General features: G+C 36.1%; 1 protein-coding gene across 1 annotated transcript in view; it reads right to left on the bottom strand.

The window, feature by feature from the left end:
- LOC118837834 (aldehyde oxidase 4-like) overlaps positions 1-24410 on the bottom strand; it is a 137645-nt gene that overhangs the window by 16303 nt on the left and 96932 nt on the right. Inside the window, exons 23-28 of the mRNA XM_036744943.1 lie at positions 9750-9837; positions 8162-8248; positions 7744-7935; positions 7276-7503; positions 5193-5288; positions 3344-3472 (exon numbers count right to left, since the gene is read on the bottom strand). Coding sequence (XP_036600838.1) covers positions 3344-3472; positions 5193-5288; positions 7276-7503; positions 7744-7935; positions 8162-8248; positions 9750-9837 — 820 coding nt within the window. The remainder of the gene's footprint in view (positions 1-3343; positions 3473-5192; positions 5289-7275; positions 7504-7743; positions 7936-8161; positions 8249-9749; positions 9838-24410) is intronic.

The following is a 24410-nucleotide window of genomic DNA, read 5'->3' as shown; positions in this document are numbered from 1 at the left end:
CCTCACTCCAAGGTGGGAATTAAAATTATCTTTATTGGGCATTGGAAAGTTCAGAAAAATGTTTGTATTCATGTTTGTATCAGGTCTCCTTGAAACTGTTTTGTGTTTCACCCCACACACTAGCCACACAGATCATATTCCTAGGCTGGAAAAGAGAAATATTTAGCTTCAGAATGACATGCTGAGAACTTCTGCTATTGGCATCGTATAGACAGTTTAAGAAGCACTGAATGGATCGTGAGTAGAAAAAGGAGCTTCATAAAGTGATATATACCCAGAGTGTTGATGACCATTACATTTTAAACATTTTTAGATAATTACAAGTGAATTTCTCAAGGCCATTGTTGCCACTATAGGAAACATAACAAAATTAAAAATATTCTCTGATTTAAAAAACAATCTAGAATCCTGGCATTTACAGAGCTTAGAAGAGAAGTATTATTGAACTTCCAAATGCCTAGGCAGTTTTATCATATAACATACCCCTTGAGGTTCAATAAAGCATATAAATTGAGAAGACAGTCACCATCATCATATCGCTGATTAAATTTCACATGTGTTAATGAGGGAAAAAAACTAATTTTTCATTAAGATGGTATTAGGTTGCTTGTTGATTTGTTTCATTTGTACTTATTACAAGAGAGGGAGTGGAGGGTGACAGTAGAAAAAGAAAAAAGCATCAATAAAATATTTAAATAGGAAAAAAGATAGTATAGCAGAATAGGAGGGAAAAGGATTTGTTTTCAGTGAACCATTTTTTATCCTTCTAAGGCTGATGACTTGTCTGGTAGGTGAATCATTGTTTATGCTTTTACATCATTATGCAGAAGTTCAACCTCCAGACTTAGAAAATGTTTTTTCCTTACTCATTTACCGTGTAATGAGCAATCCCAGATTTAAAAAATCTTTACTCTGGTTACATAACAATGTGCTAGGCTACAGCACACTGAGCATTTGCCTAGGAGATTGCCAACCATTGCCACATACCCAAAATGAAATTACCCAGAGATCAAATCCATTGGTCTGAAAAAATGTTCCCCCATTTACTCCTAGCTATGTACTACAGAATCAGTTTGCTGCTGATATTTTGGTCAGATAGATCTAGTTTTTAATATGTGATTTATATCTTGTTTTTTTGGAAAGATGTTTTTAGGTAAAAGCGCTTTTTTTTTTCTTCAAAGTTTATTTTGGTGGAAACAGCCAAGGGAGAATAAAGTTCAGAAGCACAATGTGGTCCAATCTATTTTTCAGCTCTCATTGTTTTAAAACTTGCCAAATGATCTCTCCATAAGGGTGGGTCACAGTGTTTTAATAATTCATATGCAACTAATTTTTAGATTATTCCTTGAAGATTTTTCCTAGTGTGATTTTTAATGTCAAACTTTGTGGAAAAAAATTGAAAGCTACTGTAGCAGGAAATGTTCTTAAATCTTACTTTTGATTGTGTACACATGAGCTCATTTATGTGAATTCTCATTTTTGTTCTCTGTGTGTATGTGAATTACTGTATCAGTGTCTGCTTTCCAGAGAATTGGATTTGTGTGTGCAGTTAATAAACATTCGATTTTAACAATAAAAAAAGAAAATACCACCTTAAAAATCAGATTGGAGCAAGTGGAAGCTAGTGACTTTATGAGAAATCAAGATATTATAAAACAGAACCAAAGGAATGAAAAAATGGAAGACAATGTGAAATAGCTCATTGAAAAACCACTGACCTGGAAAATAGATCCAGTAGAGATAATTTAAAAATTATTGGACTACCTGAAAGCCATGATCAAAAAAAGAGCCTAGATATCATCTTTCAAGAAATTATTAAGGCAAACTGCCCTGATATTCTAGAGCCAGAGGATAAAATAGAAATTGAAATAATCCACAGATCACCTCCTCAAAAAATCCCAAAAAGAAAACTCCTAGGAATATTGTTGCCAAATTCCAGAGTTCCCAGGTCAAGGAGAAAATATTGCAAGCATCCAGAAAGAAACAATTTGAGTATCATGGAAACACAATCAGAATAATACAAGATCTAGCAGCTCCTACATTAAGGGATCAAAAGGCTTGGAATATGATATTCCAGAGGTCAAAGGAGCTAAGATTAAAACCAAGAATCACCTACCCAGAAAAACGGAGTTTAATACTCCAGGCAAAATATGGATTTTCAATAAAATAGAGGACTTTCAAGCTTTCTCAGTGAAAAGACCAGAGTTGAATGGAAAATTTGACTTTCAAACACAAGAATCAAGAGAAGCATGAAAAGGTAAATAAGAAAGAAAAATCATAAGGGACTTACTAAAGTTGAACTGTTTTGTTTACATTCCTACATTGAAAGATATGTGTAATCCATGAGATCTTTCTCAGTATTAGGGTAGTAGAAAGGAATATACATATATATATATATATATATATATATATATATATATATATATATATATATATATATATATATAGACAGAGGGCACAGGGTAAGTTGAACATGAAGGGATGATATCTAAAAAAATACAATAAAATTAAGGGATGAGAGAGGCATACATTGAGAGAGGGAGAAAGGGAGAGATAGAATGGGGTAAATTATCTCACATAAAAGTGGCAAGAAAAAGCAGTTCTGTTGGAAGGGAAGAGGGGGCAGGTGAGGGAAAGGAGTGAATTGCTCTCATCAGATTTGACCTGAGGAGGGAATAACCAAATACTCAATTGGGTATCTTACCCCACAGGAAAGTAGGGGGAAGGAGATAAAAAGGGGGGATGATAGAAGAGAGGGCAGATAGGGGAAAGAGGTAACCAAAAATAAACACTTTTGAAAAGGGACAGGGTCAAGGGAAAAAATTGAATAAAGGGGGACAGAATAGGATGGAGGGAAATATAGTTAGTCTTTCACAACATGAGTAACGTGGAAGTGTTTTACACAATGATACATGTGGCCTATGTGGAGTTTCTTGCTTTCTTAGGGAGGGTGGGTGGGAAGGGAAGAGAGGAGAGAATTTGGAACTCAAAGTTTTAAAACCAAATGCTCAAAAGAAAAATTTGTTTTTGCATGCAACTGAGAAATAAGATAAATTGGGAATGGGGCATAGAAATCTATCCTGCCCTACAAGAAAGTAAGGGGAAAAGGGGTGTGGGGGGGAGTGGGGTGACAGAAGGGAGGGTTGACTGGGGAACTGGGCAATCAAAATATATGCCATCTTGGAGTGGGGGGAGGGTAGAAATGGGGAGAAAATTTGTAACTCAAAATCTTGTGGAAATCAATCTTGAAAACTAAAATATTAAATAAATAAAAAATTTTTAAAAGAAAAAAAAGAGGGAGTTATGACGGAGTAGAGGACCTCAAAATAGAAAGAAATCTAACCTGAACTGCTCTTCCATTGATGTCTGTTCCCATCGATGCAGTTGTAAAGCTGGCATTGGGCACAGTGGTAGTGCTTGTTTCAGAAAGGTGTATATATGAAGAGGGTATTTTCAGTTCTCGACTAGCAATCTGGGAGAAGCACAAGCAAAGAAATCATTTCTGATTTCACTGTCATGCTAATATATTTCAGTACCCAAATCCCAAAGCCCAAGAAGCTTAAGCATATTTATTTGACAGTAAATTATAAGCAGAAATGAGAATGTCCTCATAAAATGCCTACATTTGAAATGGTTCCTTTTTGTGTTTGTAGATTGCATAATTCTTACATTTAAAATAGTATTTGCATAGATGCACCACTTCAGATACATGGCTGGAGATGGGTTCTCCCCCAAGTGTGGTTGTTCATATGATGTTCTGTGCCAGGAGGAAATAGCCATACCATGAAGACTAGCACTAAATCTTCTATGACTGCCTTCAATAATGCCGGATGGAGAGGGGGCCACGGTCAATGGCTAAACTGAAGGATATCCCTAGGGATCCAGCGGGAAGGGTTCATAAAACAAAAGATTAGGATGGCCAGAAACCCTGAATGACCTATTACAAATAGTCATCAGCTGTGGATTAGGTGAAAATGTCTTCTCATTGTACTGAATAAAATACGTTATCCTGAATAAGGATGCCTCTAAATAAATATTTTAAAAAGTGACTATATTAAAGGCCATACAAGAGGTCTGGCTTTCAAAAAATTTCTTCCTTCTTATTGTTAAATTAAAGAACTACATGTAACTGGAGGTTGGGGTTGGTTGTTTCAAAGGTAATATGGCCATTAGGCGTTTCTGGTTCAACATCAAATGATCACTAAAATGCATTGTTGTGTTTCAGATGCACCATATTTGTCATTTCACCATCATTTTTGTCTTTGGGAATGGACATGCGTAAAAGAGTACAAGAGCTTTGGAGACATGTTGTAAACCAATAACCAAATAAATAATTAAATGTGGACAATTTCATTACCTACAGTTAACTGGCAAAATTACTTAATAATAATTAACAATAATGATATCTAACATTTATGTAACACTTACTATGTGGCAGGCACTGTGCTAAGTGCCTAATAGTTATCATTTCATTTGGCCTTCATAACAACCCTGGTAAATAGATGCTATTATTATCTCGATTTTACACATGAGAAAACTGAGGCAAACAGAGGTTAAGTGACTTGTCTATGGTCATACAATTAGTGAGTAACTGAGGCCAGATTTGAAATCAGGTCTTTCCGATGTCAGGCCCAGGACCCTATCTACTATGCCCCCCAGAATTCCACACTTCTGATAGTCTCTTTTCTAGTACTGTCATTAAATTTGGTTTTAATTATGAACATAAATATTTTTTAAAATCCTCAAGTCATGTAAAACAAAATGAGAAAAGTTATCAAATTGTAATTTGTTTTCTCTGTTGATAGGTGCGGAAATACTTTCTTGAATTAGCACAATTAGGCCAGGCTCCCATGTTGAGATTGAAAACCCAAAGCATATTTTATTTCTCATGCTATATAATCCATTTTTTCACTTTATCTGAGTTTAGCATGCTATTGCATTGAATAGTTTTCTAATACGTCTTTAAAATAAAGTTCGTTCATCAAAAATTCATTAAGAGTTTGCTATGTGCAAGGTGCTAGGGGAACATATAGGAAAAAATGAGATGAGGAAATTGATCTCAAAAAGCTTAGATTCCAACAGATTTGGATTTTTCCCTAAAAAGAGAAGATAATCCAGCCCCAGTGATATGGATTGGTTTTCTTATCTGATGAAACATGTATTGTCCTATAGCAGAGACTATCATATCTCACCTGAATCATTTTGGTATATAGACCTTGTCCCAATTCACAGCCACCATGAGTCACTAAGACAGACCCGTCCTGATAGATATGAACTAGAGAAGCAGCCTAGAAAGAGAAACAAACATCAATTACGCCAAGACAGAGGTGAAGGAGCAAATAAGCTGCCAACATCTGGCACAAATAGCCAAGGAGAGAAAATTTTTATTTTGCAATTTACAATGGTCTTTTCCCTTTGTATTACTGAAGAAAACCATAATCTCTATGACTATAGGAAATTTATAACATAGAAGTGCCTGGATTAAATATGACACACAAATGCATGAATGAATGGTCACTCCCATGCCTAGACTCTTTTCTCCCTGCTTCTGAATGACCTATGAAAGTTGCCCTCCTCTGTTTTTCTCTGTCTACCACCTTGAGAATCTGCTGATAGAGCTGCTGCTGCCCATCACCCACTGCTGGAGATCCAATGAGGAGTCACTTCCCTATATTCACTTCTCACTAGTATGTTACTATTGGCACCATGAGGACATATTTCTATCTCCTTTTGCCTTTATATTTTTAGGGGTTTTTGTTTGTTTTGGTGATAGGTATTGAGGAAGGCAAACATACAATAATAGAATTACAGAACCTATGGTGAATTACATACTTCTGAATTTATTGGTCAAATGGGATTTTGGAAACTGCCTAAAGAGCATCTTATGCTTCTTGGGAAAATGTGTTTCAAGCGACCAATTTATGCATTAGTTTTTGGAACATGACCCAGTTGTGAGTTGAATTATTCCTATACACTCTTTTTTTAGAAGAATAAGTACCATGTCGTCTCATAGGGTCACAGGATTTAGAGATGGAAAGGACTTTAACATTCATCTAGTCCAAAGTCCTCATTTTACGGATTAAGAAACTGAAGCCTACACAAGAGAAGTAGTTTGCACAAAGTCATACAGTTAGTATATGGCAGAGTTCAGCTTCCATGCTGGGTACTCTGACTCCAAAGTATAACAGTTAATATTTATGTAGTGTTTTAAGGTTTGCAAAGTGCTTTAGATATTTTATCTTATTTAATCCTCACAACAATTCTAACAATTTGCATGCAGTATTTTGCTTGATTCTCCCAACAAGCTTGTGAGTTAGGTGCTATCATTATTTCCATTGTAGAGATCAGGAAGCAAAGGTGAAAGGTGAAAGGACTATTACAAGGTCACTCAGCTAGTAAGTGGAAGAGCCAGGATTCCAACCTCTAGGGTACTGTGCCTCGAAATCTAGCATGCTTTCCACTACACCACCACTATCTTCTAGAATCAAAAAGCAGCTTGGCTTTGGGATCCCTGTATTATTTCCCTGCTGATTTCTGAAAGATACAAATAATTGGGGATTGAGTTGGCAACTGTGGAAAAAGCTTTAGCCAAATGATTAGAAGACTTTTGAGTTTACTAGCTGTATGACCTTATACTTTGGACATTGGACAATAACTTCTCTGAGCTTGTTTCCTCATCTTTAAAATGGAAAAAAAAACACCACCCACTTTGTTTGCCTCACAGGTGGTTGCAAGGATAAAATATAATGATATGTGTAAAAGGGATTTTATTTAGTCATTAAATAGTACTTGTTTATACTTTGGGGCACATTCCACAATCCCATAATTTTTTTAAGCACAATAGTGCTTTTCAAACCCCCAAAGGCGTGAAGCCTAGTACCCTATCTCCCTCCTGCTACCACACAGAAACTAAGATGTTTGCAATTTTCTCTATGATGGTGGCCATTTTCCTCTCCTTCCGTCCTTCCCTCTCTTCTTTGTATTTCTTCCTCTCTTCCTTCCTTCTTTCCTTATTTCCTCCCTCCCTCCCTTCCTTCCTTCCTTCCTCCCTCCCTCCCTTCCTTCTTTCCTGCTTTCACATCTTTTCACCTTTCCTACTTGCTGTCTCCCTGCTTTCCAACCTTCCCATTTTCCCAACTTTCAGCCTTCTTTAGCTTCTCTCTTTTTAAATCACTCTTTCTCTTTTTCCTTTCTGCTTGAAAGTTCTATTGGTATATTTATCTTCAACAATTTGGAAAAGGCTTTCATATGATGATAGTTCTTTCCATGCCCCACCTGACTTTTATATGCAATAGGCACTCCAATTGTAAATTTCATGGGAATAATAGCAATCCCTTTCTTCTTCCAGTCATTTATCTTGTTAAATCTTTCTATGGCTGTTTTCCTACTCTGGAATGAAGATTTCTCCAGGCATTCTTTCCAACATTTTAGCAATGGCTCTGGATTAAATGGTTCCTTGTAAGCTGTTTTGTTAACTGTTTTGTACATGTTCATGTCCCTAACCTGAAAGAGAAAAGACAATTAAATCATGAAGACAGAAGTTGACTATATCACATTTAAGTCGTGGTTTATGTACTTTGAGTAATGTTCTGAGGAAAGAGACAATTGCAAAGGGAATCTGTGAAAACTAACTATATGTTTGCATGTCTATGTGTACATACAGGAGTTTTATCCTATCTGATCAGTAAATACTTTTTGGTACTCTTATAAGTAAACATTCTCACTGGGTGTTTACTTGATTACCTTCTCTGGTGGCAAGCCACATTTGAACGCGACAGCTGTTATGTAATTCTCAACTGCCAAAGCTCCTTGGGGGAAGCCAAATCCCCTGAAGGCTGTGTTGGATGGCAAATTTGTTTTACAAGCCCTACCCCTGCACCGAAAGTTGGGAATATCATAAGCATTTTCAGATTTCAGCACGATGAAATTTATCACCTAGATTAAAAAAGAAACAATGCACACTTATTAGAAATTCAAACATTATAACTTTGAGCTGAACTCTGGACTGAAAGTATTTTTGTTGTAATCATATATTAATGAGGAAAAGCATACTATAGGACTAAATTCAGACAGAGTCTGAATAGGATAAGTACATTCCTAAATTGCATAGTCAATTATTGAGCTATGAAGTCTTACTTTATCTGTTTTATTAGAAACTTACCGTTTCAGACTCATCTGGAGTACACCCAGCATTGGTATAATATTGAAGATCCACAGCTTTGATCAAGCCATTTTTCATGAATCCTATCTGCAATGTATTAATAAAGACATCAGTAAATTACAAATACTTGAATTTAGTAGCTTAACCTTGAAGAATTAAAAAAAATTATCATAGTTGTCAAATCACAAAGCATAGCTATTATAAGTTACAATTAATGGCTCATAAATTATGAGTTGCACAACTTTAGTGGAGCACAACTTTAGAGGTATAAGCTCCCTCTTTGTTCTAAGAGACCTCAGAGAGGGGTTCCCATGCTGAAAGAGTGGGAAGCTACTTACTAACCTGAGTTGATGAATGGAAACTGTTCTGAGAATGGCTTTTTGATCTTCTACAAGCAACCTTTATCACTTCTGGGTTTATGTCCCCTCTTCATTAAGTGTTCTCTCTCTCTCACTCTCTCTGTGTCTCTCTGTCTCTGTCTCTCTTTCTCTCCCTCCATCCCTCTCTCTCTCTCTCCCTCCCTCCCACTCTCCATCCCCCCTCTCTCTTACATATATGTATATATCTATATGCATATATAAATCATCCAGATATATAGATATGTATAAATATATGTTTATATTTACATAGATTGAGAGACTGTATTCTACATACAAGCATATTAGAGAGAGAAAGAGGGAGGGAAAGACAGAGACAGAAAGACAGAGAGACAGAGAGAGAGAGAGAGAGAGAGAGAGAGAGAGAGAGAACTCCTTACATCATGTGACTTCTTTCTAACTATAATATGGTACCTATGTTAAACTTGTGTGTATCAAAGCTGAAATACTACAATATTATGTATCTGTAATGAACAAATAAGAATATTCCATTAAAAAATAAAATACGAATTAGGAAAAATATAATATTTAAGCCATTAGCTAAATTGAATGTTCATTTCTTAATTTTCTTCATCATTCAATAATTTGGAATGCTATATCTTCTATTGAAGATGATGCCTAAGTTGTACCTGTCTCCATTTCTAATTTTTCAGCCAGATATGATACCACTAATATTTAGTAACTCTCTGAAAGTCTTGTCTAAATGACAAGATAATAATTTTTCTTTAATAGTAGTCTTGTGTAGTGTAGTAGTAGTAGTAGAAGAAGAAGAAGAAGAAGGAGAGAGAAAGAAGAAGAAGAAGAAGAAGAAGAAGAAGAAGAAGAAGAAGAAGAAGGAGAAGAAGAAGAAGAAGGAGGAGGAGGAGAGGGAGGAGAAGAAGAAGAAGAAGAAGAAGAAGAAGAAGAAGAAGAAGAAGAAGAAGAAGAAGAAGAAGAAGAAGAAGAAGAAGAAGAAGAAGAAGAAGAAGAAGAAGAAGGAGAAGGAGAAGGAGAAGAAGGAGGGGGAGGGGGAGGAGGAGAAAAGAAGGAGAAGAAGAAGAAAAAGAAAAAGAAGAAGTAGAAGAAGGAGGAGTAGAAGGAGAAAAGAAGAAGGAAAAGAAGCAAAAGAAAAAGAAGGAGAAGAAGAAGGAGGAGAAGGAGGAGGAGAAGGAGAAGAAGATATTTGACACTCTGAACCAGGGTTTGGAGAATTTATTATTACTACCACTTACTTTATATTTTGTAAGCAGTGGGTGGCGACCAGCAGTTATTAGCATGTCATCTTCTCGTTCCAGAAGAAAACGAATTGGGTGACCAGTCCTAAAGTAAACAAATTAACACTTTTAACTATTATGGGTATCTTATTTCTTGGACATACTCATGAAAATCATACAAAATCCATAATATTTGTGTGAAGCAGCTCTTCTCACGATTGAATGGATATCAAGGAGCAAGAGAAAAGATCAGTAAACTGGCCTTAGGACTCAGGAAGACAGGGTTTGGATTTATCTTAAAATCCTACAGTTTCCCTTCCTTGAAAGAGAAAATCTCCTACCTGGTTGACTACAAATATAATTATTAAATTCCTAGCTTAGCGTGGGGACATGACCCAACAATTCTAGGTCCAAAATTATTCAGGATCAAAACAGATTTAAAATAAAGTAGATCCAGCAAAACTTTGTCAGGCCAGAGTGTATTTACTAGACCACAGTTTTGGCTGAGAACCATAAATAAAGTCTAACAATTGTTCAGGTAGCTGATATTATGACATAGAAAAGAAATAAAAAAGTCATTGAGGTCAAACTAGAACAAAAAATAATAATATAACAAAGAACATTTCTCATATATACCTATCATGCAAAAATAGAAGGCTGACAATAGTATCAATTTACTCTGTAGTTTGTGGAAAAGATATATCTCTGAAAAGTACCAATAAATCAATAAGTATTCATTAGGCACCTACTACATGTCAGGGACTATGCTAAGTGGTGGAAACGCCAAGTAAAGAAAGAAATAGACTTGGCCCTAAAAAGAGCTTACAGTCTAATTGGGAAAGACAATATATACAGATATTGATATATGTGTAGAATAGATAATAGACTATATTAGGGTCAACTAGGTGGTGAATTGGATAGAGTATTGGGCTTGAGATCAGGATCAGAGTTTTGTTTTTTGGGGGGGGGGCAGAGGAAGGCATTTATTACACTCATCGAGAGATCAGGTGTAGTGCTCACTGGGAACACTCACACTGATACAGCTGCAGGAGTGAGGGTAACCATCACCTCCACTCCTGCTTGAGTTATGGTTAGTTTACATTCTTTACTTTTTACATAGTTTTCCTAGGTTATACAGTTTATATAGGTAGAATAATAAGGATACAGAAGCAAAAGTGAAGTTAACTAGATTTTCCTTGTCTGAGTTTAGGATTAATCTACATTCTTTATTTCCCCTATCTCCCCTCTTTAACATATGCAAATTATGCAAATCAGTAGGCCTGGACCTTTGACCAAGACCAGACCCTTGATAAGCTTGAACTGCTTCAACTGGTTTGGCCTCTCTAGTTCCCCTGACTGCCTACACCATGCTCTCCTCAAATGGCTCATTTAAGCACGCCTACAAGCCTCTGACCTTTCACCTGACTGACCTGAGGCTTGGTTTCTGCTAAAGCTGGGGTGGGGGAGGGGAAGGAAGTATACCTTCAGTTCTGTGGAAACAAAACTCCTCCTCCCACTTCTTATAATTTCCCCCCTCTTCTTTTATTCAAATTTTTGTTTCCACATTTTTAACACTCCTTTACTCTTTCTCATCTGAATTTTTTTCTCCTTAACCATCATCCCTTTAAGTAAATATGGGAAGGATTGATCAATGCATTGACAAATCAAAGGGGGCAGTCCCCTTTGTAAATACAGATACAGAGACGCAAAAGAAAACAATAATGCAATTGTCCCTTTAAGATTCAAAAGTCTCTTCCCATAAGGCTGTCTGGCAGAGAACAACATCAGTGAAGTCTTCTGGTCCTTAGTATTTGTTCCAGCCATCTCCAGCATCTTCTTCTTGCCTTCTTGTAGGAACCAGCTTTCTTTCCATTCTCCTACAAAAATTACCTTGGCACAATTTTAAGTCACCACTTCTAATCTTTATACTCTGATCATTTTTACAAATTCAAAATTGGAACTTTGGCCAATTGTCATGTTTAAGAAATTCATATCAGAACCCAGTTCCTTATACTTTACACTAACTCACCAGGAGGATGATATTTCACTAAGGAATTAACAGCAGACTCCAGCACATACATAAATACATTAGATAATCAATTCTTAACACAGTACATATAACATCGTAAACTTTTAGTCATGCCATGTTTCTTTGATGGCATTTATAAAATAAACCACAAGCCATTCTTCTTTTAACATTACTAATTGTAACAAAGCTTTAGACAAGCTTGATATTAACCAAATCACAAAATAATATTCTCACAAGCCCTTGACCTAATTGTTTCCATTCCACTACCAAGATAAAAACCTAATTTATACAAGAACATTAGTCCCAGTCCTATAGTAACCTAAGATGTTCCATAATCAATTATTTTAACAGATTTGTTACTGTACTTACAAAACCTTCAGATTATAGAAATTTGCCACCAAGAGAGTAGGGACTTAGAGTAAGGGGACCATATTTTCCCCAGCTTCCTATCAACTCCAGGCAGAGGCTGTGTCAAACTGCAAGCTGCATTGAGCCAGGCTTAGTCTGCCGGGTTTCAATTAAGGCATCAGGTCAAGAGGGTCCCACCTCAGCACATGCTGAATAGTTGGCCCCTCAACTTTGCCAAGAAATCATACCTGCAATTCATGCCTGCCCTTCCACAGGGCTACTGGCATCTTGGGTCAGCCTTCCTTGATACTCACACCTGGAGTTAGACTCAGAAAAACAGTCAGTTAACAGTCCCATTAAGTCTTTGAATGGCAAGTTTCAATAATTGGTGACTATAATCTCACATTGCTTAAGGGACATCCTTAAAGCTAGCTCTAAATAGCTTGCGTGCATTTCCTCCCTTGTTCATAAAATCTTCCCATTAAGATCATAAGTTATTGCTCTAACATATTGCATCAATTTCTCCTCTATTTTTCTATTCTTCTCTAATTATGCCTGATCTGAAAGAATTGAACCATATAACTTTATCTTTATGTTTTAGACGATGGAATGAATTCAAATCCACATTTAACTTTTCCCATCAATACAAAAATATTCTACAACTCATCTCCCTTAAAGAGACTTAGATTGAAATTCTTTCCCCTAAACTGAAGATGTCTCTGATTCAGTTCCTGTGATTAATTACACTATTTGTATTAATACCCAATTGCTCTCATAACACTTTAAAACATCTAAGGACTCTATCTCACATAGATACAGTATAACTTTAAATCCCGGCCTTAGTCTATGGGATAACGATTCAACCTTACATTTGTAAACAATATTATCTCATAAAACTTCTTTTCCCTTTTTCCCAAATTATTCCCATTAATATTTTAGAAGCCATATTATCTTTCATTTGGCTATACGAGAGTACCAATGTAACCAGTCATTTGATTAGAAACAACAAGATTTCACATATTTGCATTTATCCAATTTTCCATTTTTCCCCATAAAACCAACTTCTTTCACAATGGTAACAGGTTCTGGCAGATACCTTCCCTTTTTTCACTGCCTGTTTATTTCCGATTACAGATATCTGCCATAAAAAAAGCATCATATCATCTTGCCCCAAGAGTGGGTTCTTTCACATCAGATGGCAAGTTTCACTAACAAAAACTACCAAAACAAACCCTGTCTCAAATCTAATCTTATCAGTCCTGCTGACTTTGAGAAGCCAGGTTTGGAGGCTTCTGACCCCTACTGTTCTCTTTATTTCAGTAAAAACTCAAATCCCAGTACTGCTGCCCCTCCCCCTTCCTTCCCTTCTGCCAGGTGGGCATAGATTAAGGTCTCTTCTTATCTAGACCAAAGGAGAGGAGGGGAAGTGGAGGGAGGGACTGGCTTTTCAACACAGTCCCCACTTTTTAAACTTTAACTCCTTTAGAATTCCTGTCTCTGCCTTATCTTCTATCCCTGGTCCCATCCAGGGAATCATAAAATTCAAGGATTTAAGTCCAAAATCCTTGTTTTAGTTAACAGTCTCAATTTCTTGATTAAGTACAATTCTTAATCTTAACAACATTGAGATTATAAGAAAAAATGCTTTTTCATAAATTCCCACAACTCAATTCTCTGTTATTGCAGAATTTCTAGATATCACAAAAATTCTTTAGTCAAAAAGGTGTTGTAATGGGGAGAACACTTAGTTTCTATAAATTACACACTCAATTAAATTAGCTTTATCACAATAGCAAAGTTTACCAGGACTTTAAAAGCTTTGTCCATAAGAATTCCTCTACACTTACACAAGACTGAATATCCTAAAGTCCTTGGTTCAGTTAACAACCTCAATTTCTTAATTAAGTACAATTCTTAATCTAACAACATCTAGATTACGAGAGGAATTATTTTAATCACTAGTGGTAACATTTTAATTTCTAAGGCCCAATACCCTTAGCATTGTAAAAGAAAAGATTACTGTTTATAAAACCATATTTTTAACAGTTCACAATGTATCCTGAATTGACAGAGATTACAAGAGGACCCAACAAGGCCTTTGTATAAATACTTGATTTATAGCAAAACAATTTCAACTGAACTTCCAGGCAAAACTTGGAAGTTATAATTTCCTAGGTTACAGCAATTGTCCAACTTCTTAACCTAATGCAACTCTAACAAAATTTATACTATAGAAATGTAATAATGCCCTAAACATTATTATGTATGTAAAATTTGAATTACTCATTTCAGTCTAAGTAAACACATTTCTAAATCAAATATGACAATTTAAAATTATCAAATTTTCATCACATCCTTTAAAAGCACCCAATTCACATATATGAAACTCAGACTAAAATCACATAATAGTCATCTAAAATTTCACAGTCTAAGAGAATTTTAAAAATACAGAAACAATAAATTTCAGATGACATTAATTGCATTTCCAGATTATCACATATAGGAATTGTTGATCCTATTACTTCTGGTATTTATATATTAATATATTAATACCTTAAATATATTTTATTTATTTAGCTGTATATTCCCAGCACTGAACAGTTCTTAGTAGCCAACTGTTGCCTCTGGCCCAGGTATTAGGAATATTTGCCTGGCCATGAATGAACTTATAAAAAAAGAAAACTTTATTTCATATCATTATTTGCTTTAAGAACCATCCAGATTTGAATTTGGCACCCCTCTTTCTCCAAGCTTCATCTTATGCATACTGGCAATTGACAAAATGCCTAAGGATTCTAAGGATTTTTGAGGGGGAAGGGGTGCAGGCACTTCTCTTCCAAATAATCTTTTGGACTCTTAAGAAAGATAAGAGGGAGTGGTCCTGAAGAGCACATGGGTTTGCAACTCCCCCACTCATCCTTTATACCAAGCTAAAATATTTTTCTCAGTTTCCCCTTCATCCTGCTGCCTCAGATAACATGGAGGGGAAAAATCCCTTTCAGTTGCTAAAGGCTCCTCCCTAGGTGTATTACATTTGAGCCTGGCAGCCTCTTCAGAACAAAGGAGCCTGCCTTTCTAAGCACTAACCAATCAGCCCTATTTTCCAATCAGGTTACAAGTGTCTTTAGCTTCAGCTCCTGATTGACACACCCAGTCTTCTAAGGTGGAGTGGGGTGGAAAAGGGTGGCCAAGAGCACATGGCAGCTAAGAGCAGCACACAGACTGATTTCCAGGTGGTCTCAAGCCACCATTCTACAAGCCCCACCTAAATCCCTTTATCTCTAGCTTCTAATCTCCTTTTCTTTCCCAATCTTTACTGAAACTTTTTACTCTCCGTATCTCCGATTTCAATCTTTCTTTCCCTAATCTTGACCCAAACTACCTCAAACATCTCAAATAAATAATAAATTACATACTCACCCAGCTTTCCCTTTTCCCAGCTGCTTTCTTTTTACCTTAAAACTTAAAAATGACCAAAAAATTTTAATCACATTCTAAGAGGACCACTGAACCTCTTTAAAGTGGTCATCCAATTTTTCATACAGACCCCTTTTACTTCTACAATTTTTAAAACACTTTGCTTGATGTTAGATAGACTGACTCAATACAAAATACACAGATTTTTTTTTTCCCTTTAGAATCTAACCAACCTTTAATTCAGAGCCCCCAGTCCTTCTGGCTGGCAGCTTCAGCTCTGATTCCTTATCTAACAATTTTCATACCAAAGGAGCCCATTTCAGTCTCCTAGAGTTAAACATTTTTACCTGAACATAGAACAAAAAAACACAGACAAAACGTTAGACAGACATTTCACATGAACAATTTAGAATTTGAATTCAGAACCACTTCCAACATTAAAAAAATACATTTCCTCCTCCACATCTCCTCTTACAGTTACAAGCCTCCTTTCCATGAAGCAGTGAAAGGTGTCGAAATGCAAATCAACCTACCCCTCCCAGAGAGAAAATTTTCCAAATCTCTCTCCCTTCTAGGTAGTGCCTTTCGCACCAGGGGAAACCCATTTTCCCCACCTGAGTCAAATATTTTAAGAGCTCTTTTCCCTGTTCCAAGCAAATCTTATTTCTCAATTTGGAGCAAATCTAGACATGACAAAGCAGGATTCCCCCACCTTGCTCAGGCACCTGACTTGCTCTGTCTATGGCCATTTTCCTTTCCCTTTCACCCCTTTTTTTCTTGTCCTCCCTCAACCCCACAAACTCAACAGAGCCAATCCTCACAAGGGCTCCCTGTTTCTTGTTCAGTTTTTCTTGATAGCTTGCTCCAGGGTGTATAGCAGCACTTTCCCTGTGGTAACTTACTGTCTTCCCAGCTAGCCAACATTCTTCCTAATGGGCTATGCGGAGGAATGCTCAGAGGATCCCTTCCATCCTCCCCAGGTATCTTTTTCTTAGAATTCTTATTTCCCATTCTAGGCAAACCTTACTTCTCAACCTAGAACCCCCAGACTTGACAAGGCAGTACTACCCATTTGTTCCTACCATGCTCAGGTGACCTGACTTGCGTAGTCTCCGGCCATTCTCTTTTGCATTCATCTGCACACTCTTCTTGTTCAAACATGGTCTCTGGTCCTTCAGGGGGTCCAGGGGGGGTTTTCAGCTTGGACAGTGGGACCGCTTTAAGAGTGAGCAGGAGAGCTCTTCCCTCTGTCCTACCTTACTCACCCTTCCTGGAGTCTTCAGAATCCCGGACAAGCCCCCAAATTGTGAGAACCGCGGTTTTGGGGATCACTGGACTTCCCCAAATTGTGAGAAATGCGGTTTTGGGGACCACTGGACTTCCTAGGCAGAGCCAAAGTCCTGAGGAAGAACCCCATGATAATCCCTAAGGAAGTCTGTGCAGACCACAGGACTCCCAGAGGAAGACCAAGTGGGAGCCTCCCTTAATCTGTGGGGATCACAGGGCTTCCTGGGGTCAGACCCTAAGGAGGACCCAAGTGATGGCCCCTTAGAATGGTGGTAAGATCACAAAGCTTCCGAGACAGGCCCAGAAGACCCAAGTGATGTCCCCTTAAGAAGGCTGTGCAGACCACAGGGTTCCACAGGGAAATCCCGAGTGGTAGCCCTCTTAACCCCGCAGTAGGGATCACAGGACTCCCCAAGGCAGGGTCAGGAAGTTAGCCCGAGACGTGCTTCCACAGCTCATTGCTTTCCTGGTAGCATGACCTTGGCAGAATCCATGTGATTTGTCCATTCTCACCTAAAGAACTCAGGACCAGAGTAGGCAGATGAAGGCATTTATTACGCTCCTTGAGAGAGCGGGTGTAGTGCTCACTGGGAACACTTACCCAGGATCAGAGTTTAAATATGGCCTCAGAATCTCACTAGCTATGTGCCTCTGGGCAATTCACTTCATCCTCCTCTGTAAAATGGGGACACACAGGAGGAGAAAATAGCAACCACTCCAGTATCTCTTCCAAGAAAACTCTATTGACAAGTCCATGGGGTCACAAAGAGCTAGACACAACTGAATGACTGAACAACAAAGTGGAATAAATACAAAATGATTTGGGAGGAAAGGCACTAGCAGCTGAGAGCATCAAAAAAAGGCTTCATGTTGAAGATGGCGATTGAGCTGAGCCTTGACTGTATTTTGTTATTATTGTAAGGAAACAATCTTGATTATGAGGATTTTGTTTGTAATCTGGAACTTTGCTGAAGCTATTAACTCGCTTAATTAGTATCTTCTCATTTCCTAGGATTTTCTGAGTAAACTATCATAGAATTTGTAAATAGGGATCATTTTATCCCCTCTTTACCTATCTTTATGACTTAAACTTCTTTCTCTTGACTTATTGTAACAAGAACTGAATCAGATAACAGTGGGGAGAAGGAGAATCTTTGTTTCATTCCCATATTTATTATAAAAAGGCTCTTATATCCATTACATATGAAGATTATTATTGGTTTTAAATGGATGCCTTGTGCAATATTTTTAAAGATATCTCCATGCCTATACTTGATAGGGTTATTTAGCACAAAAGAGTGTTGTACTTTGACAACTACAAAATTATATTGTTTTCCTAATGTTGAATGACTTTCCATGCCCGATATAACTTTCATTTACTCATAATGAATGATTTTTTGTATAAACTTCGGTAGTCTGTAAGACCACAATTTTTTTAAATCTGAGTTAATGTTAATTAATGATATTGGCCTAAGGTTTTCTTTCTGTATTTTATTTTTCCCTGGTTTGGGTATTAAGACTATATTTGTTTCACAAAAGGATTTCAGTAGAGTGCTATATTTCTCAGTTTTTGAGAATAATTTGTGAAGTATAGGTACTAACTGTTCTTTAAAAGTTTGATAGCATTCTGTGAATCTTTCAGTATTAGGAGTTCCCCTCTCTCTTCCCCCTCTTCACCCTATCTCCAACCCAGCCAGGTAGTTTCTTTAAAGCTAAATCTATTTCTTTTTTCTGAGACTTTTTTTTGCATTTGTTTTTGAGGCTTTTACAACCTGATAGATACATGGTCCATTTTTGTGAAGGTGCCAAGTACAGCTGAGAAAAATGATATGCTTTTTTTCCCATTAATTTATTAGTTAATTTCCATTATTTTTTGTCCAGAGGTTTATATTTAACTTAATTATCCACCACGCTATTTCATACCCAGTACCAAATTGTTTTGATGTTTACCACTTAGTTTGAAAACTGGTACTGCTAGACAGTCGTCATTCATATTGTTTTTATTAATTCTTGATGTCAGGTTCTCCCAAATGAATTTTGCTATTTTTTCTAGCTCTATGAAATAATTTTTGGTACAGTGACACTGCACTGAACAAGTAAATTAATTTAAGTAGAATTGTCATTTTTTTATTATATTAGCTTAACCTAGCCATGAGTAATTATGATTTCTCCAATTGTTTAGATTTGTGTTTATTTGTGTGAAAAGTGTTTTGTAATTGTGTTTGTATGGTTCCTGGGTTTGTCTTAGACTCCTAAGTATTTTATATTGTCCACAGTTATTTTAAATGGAATCACTCTATCTCTTCCTATTGGGTTTTGTTGATAACTTATAAAAATGTTGATGATTTATATGGGTTTATTTTATATCATCCAATGATGTTAAAGTTATTAATTGTTTCACCTAGTTTTTTAAGTTGATTCTCTAGAATTCTCTAAGTATACCATCATATTGTCTGAAAAGAGTGATAGTTCTTTCTCCTTATTGCCTATTCTAATTCATTCAATTTCTTGATCTTTTTTTGGAAAACTTATCTCAAGTGCAGATAATGTTTCCTGTTGGTTTTAGATGATACAACTTATTATAAGGAAAGTTCAACTTATTCCTATACTTTCTAATGTTTTTAATAGAAATGAGTGTCATATTTGGTCAAAAACTTTTTCTGCATCTGTTGAGATAATCACATGATTTCTGTTGGTTTTATTATTGATATTCTCAATTATGCTAATAATTTTCCTAATATTGAACCAGCCCTGCATTCCTGGTATAAATTCCACCTGGTCAAAATGTATGATACTCGTGACATATTAATATAATCTCTTTGCTAGTATTTTATTTAAAATTTTTATATCAATATTCTTTAGGGAAATTGGTCTTTAGTTTTCCTTCTCTTTATTTGCTGTTCCTGGTTTAGGTATCAGAACTATATTTGTGTCATAAAAGGAATTTGGTAATACTCCTTCTTTGCCTATTTTTCAAAAAAATTTTATAGTAGTATTTGGATTAGTTATTCTTTAAATGTTTGGTAAAATTTACTTGTGAATCCATCTGGTCCCGGGGAATTTTCCTTAGGGAGCTGATTGATGGCTTCTTCAATCTCTTTTTCTAAAATAGATTTATATAAGTATTCTATTGCCTCATTTGTTAATCCAGGCAATTTATATATTTTTGGTAAGTATTAATCCATTTCACTTAGATTATCAGATTTATTGACATATAATTGAGCAAAATAGCTCCTGATAATTGCTTTAAATGGGGCAGCTACATAGCATAGTGGATAGAATGACAGGCCTGGGGTCAGGAACACTCATTCTCCTTAGTTTAAATCTGACCTCAGACACTTACTAGCTGTGTGACACTGAGGAAGTCACTTAACTCTGCTTCAATTTCCTCATTTGTGAAATGAGCTGAAGAAGGAAATGACAAACCACTCTAATATCTTTGCCAAAAAAAACCCAATGGGGTCATGACAAGTCAGACATGACTGAGATGACTGAACAATACATGACTTTCATCTTCATTGGTTGTGCATTCCCCTTTTTCATTTTTGATAGTATTAATTTGGTTTTCTTCTTTCATTTTTTTAATCAAGCTAATCATTTATTTTAACATTTAAAAAAAACTTCCACTTTCATTAGTTCAATGGTTTTCTTACTGTTTATTGTACTGTTCTATTTTTAATTTTTTTTTTCTGTTTTGGCTACATCCCATAAATTTTGGTGTGTTGTCTAATTGTTGTCATTCTCTTTAATGAAATTACTGATTATTTTTATGATTTGTTTTCAGAACCACCTATTCTTTAGGATTAGATTCTTTCATTTCCAATTAGTTTTCATCCCTTTCAATAACCCTTTATTGAAATAATGTAATTTTGTTGCATTATGGAATGAAAGGGTGGGTTTAAATATTTCTGCTTTTCTGCATTTGCTTGTGAGGCTTTTGCAACCTGATAGATACATTGTCAATTTTTGTGAAGGTCACATGTACAGCTGAGAAAATGGTATGCTTTTTATTTCTATTTCCATTAATTTTTCCCCAGAGGTTTATACTTAACTTGAACAATTCTATTCATATCCTTAACTTCTTTATTTATTTATTTATGGTTCAATTCATTTAGTTTTGATAAAACAAAGTTGAGGTCCTTCACTAGTCCTGTTTTACTGTCTATTTCCTCCTGTAACTCATTTAACTTTTCCTTTAAGAATTTGGATGCTATGCTATTTGGTGCATATATATTTAGTGTTGGTACTACTTAATTGCCTATGATACCCTTTAGTAAAATGTAGTTTCCCAGCTTATGTCTTTTAATTGGATCTGTTTTTGCTTTTGCTTTGTGATCATGCTTTCTACCCCTGCCTTTTTTACTCCAGCTGAAGCATAATAGATTCTTCTCTAGCCCCTTATTTAAATTCTGTATGTATTCTTCTCTTTCAAGTGTGTTTCTTGTAAATCAACATATTCTTGAACTCTGGTTTCTAATCCCTTCTGCTATCTATTTGCGTTTTATAGGTCAACTCATCTCATTCACGTTCATAGTTACGATTACTGTGTATCTCTCTCCATCTTGTTTTTACCCTGTTTATCTTTCTCTTTCCCTTTTTATCCTATTCCTCCTAAAAGTCTCTTCTGTTTTGAATCATAGCCTCCTTTAGTCTGCCCTCTCTTACATAACTCTCTCTTTCTCTTATCCTCTTCCCCTCCTGTTTCCTGTTGGATAAGATAGACTTTTATATTCAACTGAGAATGAAGTTAAAGTGTTGCCTGTCATTCCCCCTCCCCATTTTCCCATTCCACTGCAAAAACTATTCCTTGAATTCCTCTTTTATGTGAGATAATTTTCCCATATCTCCCTCTCTTTTCTCCTGCTCCCAGTGTATCCCTCTTTCTCACCCCTTCATTTTTTTAAATACCATCATAGTCAACTCATGCCTGTGCCTTATGTCAATGTATATTCCTTTAACTGCTATAATAATGGTAAAGTTCTTAGTAGTCACAAGTAAAAAGCTTAACCATTTTAAATGGTTAATCCCTTAAGATTTCTCTTTCATGTTTACCTTTTTATGATTCTCTCAAGTTGTGTGTTTGAACATCAAATTTTCTATTCAGCTCAAATCTTTTTATCAGTAATGTTTGATAGTTCTCTATTTAATTAAATATTCATTTCCCCCTAAAGGAGTATATGCATTTTTCCTGAATAGATTATTCCTGATTGTGATCCTAGATCTTTTGCATTCTGAAATGTCATATTCCAAGCCCTACACTCCTTTAATATGGTAGCTGTTAAATTTCATGTGATCCTGACTGTGGTTTCATGATATTTGAATGACATCTTCTGACTTGTTACAATATTTTCTCCTTGACCTAGGATTTCTGGCCTTTGGCTATAATATTCCAGATTGTTTTAATTTGGGGATTTCTTTCAGGAGGTGACTAGTGGATCCTTTCAATTTCTATTTTACCCTTTGATTTAAGGATATCAGGGCAGTTTTCCTTTATAAAATTTTGGTTTATGATATCTAGGCTCTTTTTTATCATGGCTTTCAGGTAGTTCAATAATTCTTAAATTATCTCTCCTCAATCTTTTTCCAGATCAGTTGTTTTTCCAATTACATAGTTTATATTTTCTTCTATTTTTTCATTCTTTTCACTTTATTTTATTGTTTCTTAATGTCTCATGGAATCATGAGCTTCCACTTGACCAATTCTAATTTATAAGGAATTATTTTCTTCAGTGAGCTTTCATATCTCTTTTTCCATTTGATCTAATCTGCTTTTTAATTAATTCTTCCATTTAGTGAATTTTTTTCTTCTTTTTCCATTAGGCTAATTCCATTTTTAAGGTGTTATTTTCTTCAATATTTTCTTTGTGCCTCCTTTACCACACTGTTGACTCTCACATCATAATTTTATTGCATCACTCATTTCTTTTTCCAATTTTCCTTCTACGTCTCTTATTTAATTTTTAAAATCCTTTTATGCTCTTCCAGGAATTCTTTTTGGGCTTGGGTTCAATTCACTTTTTTTTTCTTTAAGGCTTTGCTTGTCTATTTTTACATCATTGTCTTCTGAGTTTGATCTTCTCTGTCACCACAGTAGTTTTTTATGGTCAGATTCTTTTTTCATTGTTTGCTCATTTACCAATCTATTTCTTGACTTTCAAGTTTATACTAAGCTCTCTTCCTGTTGTGGTGTGAAATAGGAGTGGGATCCTGTTCCAAGCTTAAGGTTTTTTGTGCTGCTGTTTTCAGAATTAGTCCTGGGTTTCTGTAAGTTTTCAGTGCTTCCAAAGTAGTAAGATCCAAAGAGATGTGTAGTTACTGCTCTCTTGGCCTTTGCTCTGGTCTTTGCCTCAGGAAGGGCCTTAATCCTGCCTCAGCATCACCATCTTGGCTTCAGCTGGCTCCCCCTACTTTTCAATCCTACACCCCACTTCTCACCTATTTTCCTGTAGGATCTTTTCCTTCTAAAACCACATAGGTCACCTTCTCCTTATTGCTAGCTTTTGATTTTATTCAGGGACATCACACTCTCCTCTCTATACCCCTACTCTCCTCTCTCTTTTCTTTTCTTATTTTTATTTTTATTTTTTTATTTTTAGTTTACAACATTCAGTTGTACATAATTTTGAGTTCCAGATTTTCTTCCCTCCCTCCCCCCTCCCTCTCCAAGATGGCATGGAATTCCATATAGCTTCCATGTATAACTTCGCATTGAATTGATTTACACACTAGTCAAGTTGTGGAGAAGAACTGTGATCGATGAAATGAATCACGCAAAAGAAGAAACAGGACCAAAAAAAAAACCAACCCAAAAACAAAAACAAAAGAGAGAAAAAGAAAAAAAAAGGGCGGGGGAAGGCTAGCATGAAGTGTGCCTCATTCTGCATTCATACTTCATAGTTCTTTCTCTGGATGTAGATAGCATTCTCCATCGTGAGTCCTTTGGAGTTGTCTTTGTACCATGTGTTGCTGAGAAGAGCAAAGTCTGTCAGAGTTGGTGCGCACAGAATCCATATATCTGTGGTTGTGTATAATGTTCTCCTGGCTCTGCTCTGCTCACTCAGCATTATGTCGTGTAGGTTTTTCCAGGTTGTTATGAAGTCCGTATCATCCCCACTTCTTATAGCACAATAGTATTCCATTACCTTCATATACCACATCTTGTTCAGCCATTCCCCAATTGATGGGCATCCCTTTGATTTCCAATTCTTGGCTACCACAACAACAGCTGCTATAAATATCCTTGTACATATGGGTCCTTTTCCCACTTGTGTGATTTCTTTGGGATACAACCCTAGAAGTGGTATTTCTGCGTCAAAGGGTATGAACATTATTATAGCCCTTTGGGCATAGTTCCAAATTGCTCTCCAAAATGGCTGGATCATTTCACAACTCTACCAGCAATGTAACAATGTTCCAATTTTCCCACATCCTCTCTAGCATTTATAATTTTCCTGTTTTGTTATTTTAGCCAATCTGACAGGAGAGATGTGGTAACTAAGAGTTGTTTTGATTTGCATTTCTCTAATCAGTCGTGATTTAGAGCATTTTTTCATATGCCTATAGATATCTTTAATTTCTTCCTCTGAAAACTGCCTGTT

This window comes from Trichosurus vulpecula, chromosome 2 (genome assembly GCF_011100635.1).
Source record: "Trichosurus vulpecula isolate mTriVul1 chromosome 2, mTriVul1.pri, whole genome shotgun sequence".
Lineage (NCBI taxonomy): Eukaryota > Metazoa > Chordata > Mammalia > Diprotodontia > Phalangeridae > Trichosurus > Trichosurus vulpecula.
Note: the sequence above shows the minus strand (reverse complement) of the source record. Positions and strands in the feature narration are given on the sequence as shown.